Source organism: Orbicella franksi, chromosome 12 (genome assembly GCF_964199315.1).
Source record: "Orbicella franksi chromosome 12, jaOrbFran1.1, whole genome shotgun sequence".
NCBI classification, from domain to species: domain Eukaryota; kingdom Metazoa; phylum Cnidaria; class Anthozoa; order Scleractinia; family Merulinidae; genus Orbicella; species Orbicella franksi.
In genome coordinates, this window is record NC_138156.1 from 12,921,729 (window position 1) to 12,934,901 (window position 13,173).

The window sequence follows — 13,173 nt, forward strand, 5'->3', positions numbered from 1 at the left end:
GCGCAAAGTTTCATGCTCGAACTCGCAATAGCGTTAAAGAGGAAAACACCAAAAGATCGTGACTTAAACACCACACGAGTGCATACGAGTAGATACGAGTGACGTACGAATACATACGAGTAACATACGGATACATACAGACACATACGGTAACATACAGGTTACATACGAATACATAGGAATAACATACGATGGCAGGAGGGTAATAAACATGAAATGTACTATTTTTCTTTTTACATTTTACTTTTACATGTGCGTGGGTAAACGCAAGGTAAAAGAATAAATCGAACGGGCAGACCACAAGTGTTCCCTTATCATATTCTCTCATTTTGATTCGAGAGTCGAAAATCGCTAGAGTCGGTCGCGACAGATGAGAGCCAATCGTTTACCAAATAAGGTGCAATGGGATCTCCTTGTGGTGACTGTTGACGCATCGAGATTATCTGATGGTATGGGAAAGACCAAAGTACAGTCCGAAGTATAGTTTTGTGCTTCGAGGAGAGACAGTGTTTGTGTTATCAAAATATAAGAAAGAAGAAGATAAAAACGAAGCTGTGAAACCATTGGTGAGTATATTGGGGAGTAAATTATTTTAAAACCAAATTAATCTTAACGCACGTAATACCGTTTGTGTCTGTATCCGTATGTTACTCGTATGTTACTCGTATGTATCCGTATGTTACTCGTATGTATTCGTATGTTACTTGTATACACTCGTATGTATCTGTATGTTACTCGTATGTATTCGTATGTTACTTGTATGTATTCATGTTACTTTTATGTATTCGTATGTTACTCGTATGTATTCGTATGTTACCCGTATGTATTCGTATGTTACTCGTATGTACTCGTATGTTACTCGTATGTACTCGTATGTTACTCGTATGTATATCGCATGTTTACTCGTATGTACTCGTGTTACTCGTATGTACTCCTATGTTACTCGTGTGTATTCGTACGTTACTCGTATGTACTCGTATGTATTCGTATGTTACTTGTATGTATTCGTATGTTACTCGTATGTACTCGTATGTACAGTCGAACCTCGATTATCCGGACTCGTTGGGGGTAGACAAAATAGTCCGGATAATCGAAAATATGAATGTTAATGAAGAACAAAACTGTTTAAATAAAGCAACCTTTAACCGTGAAACAACACTTTTACGAATCGCTTGGAAAACAATATGGTCTACTGTACATTTTGAACCACTGAACTCTGAGCCAATCAGAACTCATTCGAGTGTTCTTCATTAGTTACGACGCGTGCGAGCGCTGCTTTTGCTCTTTAAAAGCAAAACAAACTTGCTTTTAACTGCACTTTTCAATGCTATAGTTTTAAGAAGAATATTGCTACGGATCTTGATCATGACTAATAAATATTCACGACAAAATTGAGACTAGAGAAAAAGTCCGGATAATCGAGGTACGGATAATCGAGTATTAGTATGTTCGACTATACTCTTATGTATTTGTATATCACGCGTCTGTACGCGTGTGTACTCTTGTGTATCCGTATGTTACTAACATGTACTCGTGTGGTGTTTTAGTCACGATCGTTGTTGATTACCAGAAAAATAAGCTTGGGTTTGGTCCTTAAATATATAGTATATGTTCACAACTGTCAAGCATAATTTAGCTGTAACCCACATACAAGAACCTGCTTAATCTTGCTTGTTTAAACAGGTTCTTATATTTTTGGGTATTAAAACCAGCAACTATGTTCTTACACGCTGGTTTTTACTGTATTTTACTAAACACAATGGCTCCCAGTAAGCAAGAAATATGATCTCTGCTGTGGCACCCTGTTTCAGGCTTAATCCGCTCCTGGAGGTAGTAAGCGATCCCAGTGAACCTTGCAAAGGAGGCTCAAAGGTACAGAAGCTACACTTTAATGTCACGTGTAGCAAAATAACCAACGACATTGCCGTATTCTTACACCATGATCGCAGCAATAGTGTCTCCATTCCCTTAGCGCGCGTCTCGAGGTTGGCTCGATTACCAGCCGCTGTTTCGGGAAATGAGCCCACGGGGAGGAATGCGGCCGGACCCGAGAGTGCGGCGGAAATCGAGCCAAGTCTCAAGGCTGCCCCGAGGGCAAATCCTTCACTAGGACCACCAAACATGACATGTGTCCTTACGCCATAGACAAAGACTAATCCTTGCAGAATACGCAAAGTACAAAGCGAGCAGTCACTCTTTTCTTCGAAAATCCGTGGGGAGGAATGGAAAACAAGTAAGCGTGTGCGCGTGATTGTGCGCGTGACGTGCGAGTGGTGACCGGTGATGCCGCGAGGCGCCAGTAGCGCGGACGTCGGAAGACGCCTGCGCTATTAGCGGCTCGCGGCATCATCGCTTGCACGTCACGCTCAGTCACGCTCACACGCTTACTTGTTTTGAGTTCTCCCTACGGATTTCCGAGGAAAAGAGAGACTGCTCGCAGTCTATACGCAAAGCGGCTTACTTAAGAATTACCACGAAAATGATTAGTTAAAGTTAAAAGACAAACATTGAATAAACAAAAAACGTTGCACTTTAATTTTCCACCAGCAGTTCACATATACGAGTCAATTTAAATATGCGCCATCACTAATTCGAAGAATACGAAGTTACCTAATATTCAATATATTCTTGTGCTTTCAATAAAAGTCATTATACCTACCTAATATTTTTACATGCCTAACCAGCAAACCTAACGTTGAGTTCTTAAAATAAAGGCAAATTGTCCTAATATCAATTGTTTTGGATATGATCCATCTTCTTACAACCGTAGAGTTCCGAATAAAAAAGTACAAACACGTTTTAGTATAGGATATACAAATGTGTTTTTCCACAGTTTAAGAGCGGCTTGTGTCTAGATCTTGATTTCTGGAAAATTAACGTTTTTACGAATGAATAACGACAAACTCACTGAGGCTATCTTTCCTAACGTATACATCTCGCATTCAGTTAATCATGCCGGCACCTGATTCTATCGATGCAGTAAAAAGTTGTAAAACTTACAACAGTTTTCATGGCTGTAGCAAGCAAGTTGCTTCACAGCCATACAAATACACCGTGTAATAGTCAAAGTCTTCTCGTGTTACTTAATGGCACAGTCCCTGCCCATAAATAGGTTTTATAAGTTTGTCAAACTGGATTTAATTTTCGAGAGAGTAGTACTTATAAAGTGATGCTAACGAAAGCAAAGATAGGTTCGATTTCCGCCGCTCTCTCGGGTCCGGTCTTCGTTCATCCCGGAGAAGAGTTCCGGGGGGAGAAGCGCGGGCTCCTTTCCCAAACAGCGACTGGTAATCGAGTCTTAGGTGTTTCGACAGTTTCACTTTCGGAGAATTTTAAACCTCAGGAGCAGTTTTTACGCATAAAAACGTCAATTGTCAAGACGCACTCATAACGAAGCAGCAATTCTATACTTAAAAACTACTAATGCACGATGCGATTTAATTGCGACGAATTGTTATGGTTAACTATACGTACAATTGCTATTATTGCATTATACCGGTGACTATATCAGTTCAATGTTTTGCCATCAGCATCATTCGGTCAGCGGCATTCCTCTTTATGTTTTAAGCCTTGCATCTACCCACGCTGTACCAAACTGGAGTCCAGTCTTCTTTGCAGTCGTTCTCCTAAGAGTGGGTAACGCAATCTTCTGGGGATTGTGCAACGAATCAACAGTACGGCAGCAAAGGAAGGTTATTTGAATTCCAGTCACAGTAGCAGGAAATTCCTTTGCTAAATTACCAGCAGCTCTATTTTGTCAGTCCAGATATTCAGTTAAACTGTCATTCCATTTCATTTCTCCTTTTGCTTGGCACTATGGACACATCCAGTCTCTTTGCTCGAAGAAGCACTTGTTATGATCCTAAGGCTAAAGCAGAACGTGAGTTCGAAAAACTAAAGTATAGATCATGTATGTCACATGCAGTACATACAGGTTAGTATGTCTCACCTATCTAGTTGGCGTCCAGGCCCTCCTCAACAGTAGCCAGTTGATAATGCGCTTTCCTCAACTCTCCCAGCTTTTGACGCTCTTTGGTCAGCTGACTTTCGAGCTCAAGGACACGAACCTAGGATAGAGCAGGTAATAAACTTTCGCTAAAATTACAACTGCTATTTTAACAGACCGGAAAAAAACACGTATAACTTTTTTCATGGCTCTCTACATCTCAGTTTGAACAGATCGTAGTTGTTTTTGACAGCATTATCCATCTTTAAACAATCATCTTCTGGTGTAATTACCTTAAAAAAACTTACAATTCTTGTCAAAAAGCTTGAACATTGTCAAGTTGGCGACTCAATACATTTAGTTAGTAATATTAGTAAGGTCGAATTATCAAACGATTCACATACCTGTGACTCCATTTCATATCTCTTTGCTTGTGTGAGGGTCAACTTGGAGTAATCAGGAACTGCTTCTACGCGAACATACAAAAAAAGACCAACCAAATTTACGAGCTGAAGCACTTTTATCAACCAATAATTACACCAGCCAACTTTGCAGTGAACGAGTTCAACAATGATTTCAAGCTCATTTTAAAGAAGACAAACACATCAGAATGTTTCCTCAATTGAATCCGGCATAGATCAGCTCCCTGACGCCGAAAGAGACCTTATCAGAACTTCGGTCACCTCTACCATCACCATCACAATTGGCGTCCTCATCCACGAAACACCATTACCCGGCAATGAAGAGGAAAAAGCGCTCAGAGACCTTGCCAAGGACACATCTGTTACAATTTTACCAGCCGATAAGGGCCGAGCCGTAGCCGTGATGAATACTAACGAATACACAGACAAAGTGAGCAGCCTTCTACACGACGATAAAACCTACCACAAGATAACAGACTAAAGAAGGAACCCAACATCGTGCACCGAAAATCTCTCAATAAACTTCTTCTACAGATTAAAGATCAGCCAGCCTCGCATGACAGTAGCAAGATACAGTTGGAATCGAAGCTCCATTACAAACTTCATAGCACTGATTCCACACCAGCTTCATTTTATGGCCTTCCTAAAATACACAAGGAGAACGTCCCACTCAGGCCAATTATGAGCACCATTGGGGGTGCTTTCCATAATGCCAAAGATTCCGGAAATTTCGGTCGGAATTGAAATGGAAAAGTCCGTTTCGGTTTCTTCCGACCCGAATATGCGGGATCACCTCTGGAGGTGGTCCACTTATTTCGGTTGGAATATTCCGATCGAAATTCGCCGTTCCATTTTTGACAAACCGGTTCTTTGCCCTAATTAGGGAATTCGGAAAAGGCATAAAAAATGGCAAGAGCCATTCCTATTGGTTGGCCCGGTTTAATCGGCAAATGTCGTTCCATTTTCCTCGGGTATTCCCACTGATCTCTGACCGGTCGGTTTGGCATAATGGAAAGAACCCTGGATCTCCTGCATATGAATAATCCAAATACCTCGCCAACATCTTGTCACCTCTTCAGAATAATAAATACACAGTCAAGAATAGTGCATCTTTCGTTGAAAAGATCCGCACCTTGTCTGTGGATTAGGACGAGATCCTAGTATCTTTTGACGTCGTGTCACTGTTTAATTGTATTCCGACCCACCTAGCCATCGAAGTTGTTAAAGAGAGACTGGACTCTGACCAATCAGTACCAGAGAGAACCAACTTGTCTCTCCAAAATATCATGATACTTCCACAGTTCGTCCACGACAACAATTTCTTCGTATTCCAAGGCATCCACTTCCAACAAATTTTTAGTTGTCCGATGGTATCTCCAGTCAGCGCCATCTTAACTAATCTCGAGGGACTCTCTCATCGGCCCCAACCCCTAGTAACCCTCCCAAATGGTGGTTTAGATACGTACATGACAGCCATGTGTGTGTAGAAAGGGAACACGTACATGAATTCCACTCACATATCAATTCCATCAAACCTCACATCAAATTTACAATCGAGATAGAATCAGAAGGCTCCACTGCCTTTCTTGACACCAAAACAACCAGACAAGAAGAGGCTCTATCACTGTATCTGTCTACAGGAAAGCTACTAACACCGACCGTTACATTGATTTCAAATCACACCACCATCCCCAGCAGTAAACACTCGGTCGTACGCACCCTCATGGATCGCGCAAAGAACGTTCCTTCCACCGAGGAGGAAGTATCACGGGAAACTAAACGAGTAGCCAAAGCCCTCGCCACTAATAACTACCCTACTAATTTCATTCACAATGGCCGCCAACTGAATACACTACAGGAAATGAATGAGACCGATCAGCGCGGCTTGGTTATCCTGCCCTACGCCAAAGGGTTCTCCGAGAGAGTCGCAAACGTTCTCCGAGGTTTCAACATCAAGGTCACCCATAAGGTTATTCGCACCATCGCCAACACACTTAAAAAGCCAAAAGACAAGATCGAGAAAGAGGCTTCCAGAGGAATCGCGTATAAGATCAAATGTAAAGACTGTGATTGTGCTTACGTTGGTCAGACATTACGCGCTAAAAACACGCGTAAAAGAACACGCAAAGGCCATAGCCACATTGGATAAAAACTCTTTGTTGGCCAAACACCATATGCTTCACAATCACCAAATAGATTTGGAGAGTGTTGAAATTGCCAGGTCATCGGCGTGGCAACAAAGCTTGACATTCCATGCGGGATAGGAACGCTATAAACGAACACAAAGCGCTACCAAACATTTACAATAACATTAAGAATTTTTAGAGTCATTAAGAATACCCTAGAGACTACTGTTACACTCCTTCGAGGCGTAATTTAGTTTTATCACATATTGTGTACATATACCAAGCAGGACGCCGTTAGACATTTGCATTTTTATCTTTGCTGAAGAAGTCAACAGTAGTAGCTGAAAACGTCCAGTATATATTTTTAGCCAGTGCCAACTTTTTATTTCTTTTTACCAAAATCCATGCCTGGCTACACACCGGGTATTTTTTTACATCAGTTTATAGTCTGTCACATAAATGGTCATCATTGTTTGCAGAATTTGAAAACTTCGCTTGCACGTATTAGAAGTAGTACGTAAGTAGTTCATTCATTTAAACATGGTAAAATCTTCAATATATATTCAACAACTACAGTAAGCTAAATCCTACTTGCAGTTAAAATCATGTACTTACTGCTGTCCTCGATCATTTCTGCTCCTGTTTTAGCAGATGCTACCACACCGGCTGCAGATTCAACAACTGAAACAAATAAAAACACCCTCTCTAAATCAGATCATCATTGTGTATCATGGAAACACAAAATAACTGCAATTTGCTGATAGCCAAAAATAGCATCTACAGTGACGGTGACAGTGACATACATACATACATCACCTTTATTTCACCTCGGATGACAGTGACAGTGACAGTGACATGAAACCACTGTTGGTCGATAGACCCTGTCTAGTATTGTTCGCTGGTTGGTTCCTGCGTTTGCAAGTTAAAATGAGGCCGAACGAAGGTGAAAAACTATTTTTTCAATGGTACATAGCGCCACGCAGCGTTGGAATAGAAGTAGAGAGCTAACTCTGAGCTAATTTAGTCAACCTAAAGAACCAAAAAATAACCCAGGAATTTCCCCCTGGACGTTAGCCCTACAAAGGAAAGAGTCCAAGATTTGCCTGTTTCTTTTGTCTCTTTCTCTGTGGTCCTGTAAAGTTTCCCATTTCCATTCTAGGGGAAACGCTAGAATGGAAATTACTGGGAAATTTTCCAACACTTTAAATCACCTCATAGGTAATTCTCCGCTTTTGAATCTCTTGCGAAACCTCTTGTGTTAAAAATTCGTAAAAGTTGCCATTATTTTGTTAACAAAATGGTACATGTCAGAGAAAACTGAAGCTGAGGCAGCAGTTCTTGTAGTTTCTATCTGGTGCTTTACACTGACGTCGACATACCATTTCTGGAAGCCCCCTGTAGACCTGCTAAACCAGCGCTTGTCTGTCGAGCCTTGACTCTCGAAGCAGCTACCTGTAAAACAAAGAACATTCCTACTTCACGCATCTTGCACTTGGAAATAGCAAATTCAGCCAGCTATCACAACAAACACACCGGGAGTAGAGCCACGTACAACTACCAACTATCTTGATTACCAATCAAGCGTACCGTGAATTACAGCAAAGTAACCTGGAAACTGTACAGACTGAAACATTCCAATACTCTCAACTTCGAAAGGTTGGCCGGTTAACTATTAGCGTGTTTTAAGACATAACGACTGAAAAGTTCAGGTATAACCATTAGATGGCGAACGGATTTCATCTCGAACCAGTTAACAAAACGCTTAGAAAGACCTGAGAATACACATTGCCTTGATTGTGGACTATAGTGAGAACATGTTTCTTAGTTCCACTCACCAGTTGCACTGTACTTGCTGTAATTTCATTGGAAGCCACGACGATTTCTTCAAACTTGCCTTGTCCCTGGACAACTTTATCAGCCGAGTCACTGCAGTGAAAATCACAACGCTTATTGTAATACCATACTTCAGAGCAGTGAAAGAGTAGTGCGTGGTACATGCTAGTTCAGCACAGTTCTTTTTTTGGTAAACAGGTTTTGAAGTTCTGATCGTAAAAGACGAAGCTAAAGGTGTACAAAAACTGTCACATTTCTCACGCGGTCATTGCCAGGATCGATTAGAGGAAAAAAACTCTGCAGTGTCAAGATTAGTTCTGAAAGTTTTCATTAAGTAATTTCGATGGTTGGTAGGAGTACAAACCAAATTCCCAATAGAAAGAAAGCAGATTAAAAGACAGGTTCATGTTTGAAGCACTCGAGATCAGCAGATTACTATAGCAGGAAAAGATCCGTTCTCACGGAAACGGGCTCCAATCCATGATCCCACGGAGTAACATCCAACAGTGAACCAATCACAATGAACTCTTTTTGACCAATCAGATGCAAGATCAAGCCAACACACAGCCTATAGAACATCACTCTGCAGGAGAATACAGTGCTCCCCAGCCACAACCCTGAAGACAATTAATTTTACTTACACAAGCACCTTGGCTCCCCAACCAACAGCCTTAGCAGCTGAAATCAGACCCTCTGTCCAGCGATGATGACGCTTGTAGAATTCTTTCGCAGTAGCTGAGCCCTGAAAAACAAAGCACAACACTGAGCACAAGGTCGAGTGAAAAAACATCGCACAAGCAAGGAAAGAGAAGAATCATTTTCACCCAACCATGGCCAATGTAAAATTGTTTTTACAACGTGTTGTAAGGCAATAGTAGCATTACTGTTTACGCTGAGCATAGTTGCAATCAATAGTGTCATAATGTTCTTTCTTTCTTCTCTTTTTTTTTCAAGCTTCACGCTTTAAGCATTCAATAAATTGAAATAAAGGTCACGTATGTATACCGTAAAATCCCACTTTAAAGCCCTGGGCTTATATAACTTCATAAGGGGTTTTGGGTGGGCTTATATAAACGAGGGAGGGGAGCTTGTATCCGGGGGGGCATATAAGCGGAATAAAAACATGTTTCGGAACGACGAGATAAAACGTATCTGAGAAACGAATTAAAGCTAAGGTGGGCTTATATCCGGAATAATACCTTTGTTAGCTTATATCCGGGGTAGCTTATAACCAGGGGTGCTTTAACGTGGGATCTTACGGTATAAAAGTTTGGAGGCAAGAAAAATCTAACAGCTTGTACGACTCAGTCTTACACGACATCTTCACTAATGAGGATTTATCCTTTGTTTGTTTTAAATGTTATTTTTATTCCCAATAGTTCAATGGGTAAATCTCAGTTGCACTTTTATCATATAAACTCCAGAGTACGGACTCCTGTTGTATGGACAGTTCAGCTGATCAAATTGACACTAAAACTCACATAACTCTTCCTCTGCGAGAGCTTGGTTTAAATTGGAAGGATCGAGGTTCAGCTGTACCTGGCCGAGACAAAAAGGCGAACAAATCAACCTGTGTTTACAATTTTAATGCCGTTACCTTTCCTTCGTGGACAATTTCCTTTTGCAATACTTTAGACTTCATTATCAACACCTTGATTGCCTGGAAATGTACAACACGCAGGTTTAGTGCACAAGAAAATACACCATGAACAGGTAAATAGTTTAGAGAAAAGCTGCCCCCGTGCTAGCGAAAGTTAATTCAAGGCCCAGCTAAACGCACACAACATTTCAACACAACAAACTGTAACATTGCTGCCCACGTTTGGCGACAGGGTGGCCAAATGACTGCAGCAAGTTTTGCGCAACATTGTTACAACATGTCGCACTGAAATATAACGTGTGTTAGGCTGGGCCTTAAAACAATAGATAACCTCTGTCCCCCACCCCGTAGGTCTTAAACAGGGAATTCGGTGAATGTCAAGCTTATATTATTGAGAAAGATACAAAACATTAGCTGCAATTGTTCAACAACCAATTAAGCTAACCCATGATTAGCAAGAATTTTGATTTCAGTTTTGTAACGGCTTTTCGGTGAGGTTTTTTGCTTATATTATTTGCCCTTCAGCTCTGAACTTGAATTATCTCACACAACACAAAACACAAGCAGTGAACAACATTTTTATACAAGAAAAATTAACACAGCCAGAGCCTCTCAAATAATTCTTATAGTTGTTAATCTTACAAAATTAATAGTCGTGTATTACAACTGTTTTAAATCCATTAGATTAATTAAAGTTCTTCATAATTTGGGCAAATTACCTCCATTAGTGCTGTGCAGGAATCCAGAATTCTGTACATAAACGAAATCAAACGAATGAACATAAAGTTATGAACAAAACATAAAATCGCCTTTAGCTTAGGTGCCCCATAGCAAGTTTGCATTTTGTCTTTATTTGTAGTTTTAAGCTTACACAATCTCCATCACAGAATGTACGTGTTCCTCTCACCTTCCGTTCACTTCAAGTTGGACACCACTGAATTTCTCTCTTGTTTTGTTAAGCATTTCCTAACATAAATTAACAAACACAAATTTCAACTTTTGTTTATTAAAAGAAGCAAACCAATAGACCATTTTCCAGTTCTATGAAATGTAACCAAGCCTGTGTATGAAAGCGAGGTTTGGCTTGACCTTGTGATGATTGAGATTAGACCCAAGTTAGCATGATAACAGGATAGTTTATATTTGAAGTCACAAGGCTTGTATGACAACTGCGGCCTTGCCTCTGCTCAAAGGCCCAATCACTAACCACGGAATTGTAAAATGGGTTATGAACAACAAGAAAAATAAAATAAGGGCACAGGACAAGAGCACAGTTTAGGAAACGACAATTTGTATTGCTAATATATACCAAATGAAATCGGATGAGTTCGAGCGCTGATTTGAAAAAAAAGGCGAGTGACACAAGGAAAGACCATAAAATGCACTTGTTAACTGACAACATGACCATCCACGAGTGAAAATCAAAAGTGTTTTAATCAGTTATGGATTACAGCCACGTGTACAGCTGTGCGGGTACCTAAATAACTCATTTGTTATCATAATTATTATGGACATTTTTTTTTACCTCAATTCTGGCCGCTGAATCAGCGACAAGCTGAGAAAAAAAAAACACAAAAGATAACTCGGTCAGTAGATGACGCCTGACTATTATTTACAACAGTTAGTATGCTTGTTACCCATAATATCGTTCAGTAAAACTGTCAATGTGGGCACTGAGTACGCGAAGCATTCATATGTCTCGTATTGTGGACCTTTTAAGGTCCTACCAGTGTGCTTAAAAGTACAGTGGTAGGACTAGGCTATTAGGAAAACAATCAGTAACTTTCGCCATTTATGATGTCCAGAAACACAACGACAACTACAACGGTGACAAACAAAAACAAGAAAAAACAAAAGAAAAATATGGTTATATCTAGCTCTCACCTCGGCAGTGGCATTAATTTCATCGTCAACTTCGCTACCAATACTATCCATATTGTCCTTCTCCTTGGGTGCAAGAGCCTGTTTATAAAACCAGTTGGATCTGTTACTAAGGCAATATATTATACTTTTCTTTCTTCTATATGTACGCCAGCTGTTAGGTTAAAGTTCAAAATAAGAAAATGACCGACTAAGCGTTTTCATCGGCCAAAGTAGCCGTAACAACGGGGCGATCATAGGGCGAGGTTCCAAGCTGACAAAATCAGTTACAAAATAATTACTGGTATCCGCAGTGAGTACAGTTCAATCACCGGAGTTACGCGTTCTCTAATAACACACATGCGACCCACAGACCTCAACTCCTCAACTCCACCGACGAAGGGCACCTGCTCTTAACGCTTTCACATTCGCCACGACGGTCAATTTACGTTAATTAACTTGATAATCAACTAAGTGTTATGGTTGCCACACGACAAAGGGCAACCGTCTCTTTGGGGGCTGGTAAAATAAGTATCCAGTATCGTAGGCACGCGTCAAGAGGTCATAGCCAGCTAAATTAACGACAAACTTCTCGGGACAGTTACCTCTTTATGAGTCCAAAAGACATAATCTGCTCTTCCTTGCTCCGTATACTGACCCCTACCAAGTTTGTAGCATTTTTGTTTCACTTTTTGATTGCAAACTTACCTCGGCGACCTTAGTAATATCTGCGATATACTTCTTCACAGCATTCAATTTATCAGCAAGAGCACTTGGATCTTTAGTGATGAAAAAACAAATGATATGAGTTCATGATAGCTACGTCTCTCAGAATGCCTCTACATATGTGGGATCTTTGTATGTTCACCAGTCGATCCGAAAAACCCTCACCTGGTTCCTTCTGTTTATAGAGTTGTAACAGTTCAAGAGATGCCTTGCCAGCGGATTCCCCAAGTGACTGAAGATCTACAAACCAAGAGGTAATTGAGTCAGTTTATACAGCCTATATTCTCACAAAACTACTCTAGCGGCAATACAAACCACCAAGCTTGCAAACAGATGTCAGAAAGAGGTCTGTTGTGATGAAGAAAAAAACCTACTGAAATGTTGAAGCCAGATCAAACGAAAACAAGAATTGACGGATGAGAATCGGGCAAGAGTTTTCTTCAGTCCAACCACACAAAGATGAGAGCTGGCATGCAAGAGGGACAACAATTTGTCACGCAAACAAATTACAACGGACATATTGAGGTTGCCTGTGCTTACAGTTCTCACCCAACCCTCCTGTAACGGTGAAACGAGCGAGAACTTTCATATTGTTCGATACATGAGAGCGCATGAGGCTTTTGGCGGTCAAACCAGAGCGATATTTTGAAACTCTAGCCA

At 40.7% G+C, this 13,173-nt stretch overlaps 1 protein-coding gene across 1 annotated transcript in view; it reads right to left on the reverse strand.

Annotated features, from left to right (window-relative positions):
- Nucleotides 1-3,304: 3,304 nt before the first annotated feature.
- Nucleotides 3,305-13,173, reverse strand: part of LOC145463948 (huntingtin-interacting protein 1-like) — a 40,398-nt gene continuing 30,529 nt past the window's right edge. Inside the window, exons 31-44 of the mRNA XM_081447741.1 lie at nt 12,679-12,753; nt 12,496-12,566; nt 11,812-11,889; nt 11,453-11,482; nt 10,835-10,893; nt 10,647-10,677; nt 9,925-9,987; nt 8,969-9,069; nt 8,330-8,420; nt 7,874-7,946; nt 7,110-7,175; nt 4,351-4,415; nt 3,950-4,067; nt 3,305-3,868 (exon numbers count right to left, since the gene is read on the reverse strand). Coding sequence (XP_081303867.1) covers nt 3,954-4,067; nt 4,351-4,415; nt 7,110-7,175; nt 7,874-7,946; nt 8,330-8,420; nt 8,969-9,069; nt 9,925-9,987; nt 10,647-10,677; nt 10,835-10,893; nt 11,453-11,482; nt 11,812-11,889; nt 12,496-12,566; nt 12,679-12,753 — 917 coding nt within the window. The 3' untranslated portion in view covers nt 3,305-3,868; nt 3,950-3,953. The remainder of the gene's footprint in view (nt 3,869-3,949; nt 4,068-4,350; nt 4,416-7,109; nt 7,176-7,873; nt 7,947-8,329; nt 8,421-8,968; nt 9,070-9,924; nt 9,988-10,646; nt 10,678-10,834; nt 10,894-11,452; nt 11,483-11,811; nt 11,890-12,495; nt 12,567-12,678; nt 12,754-13,173) is intronic.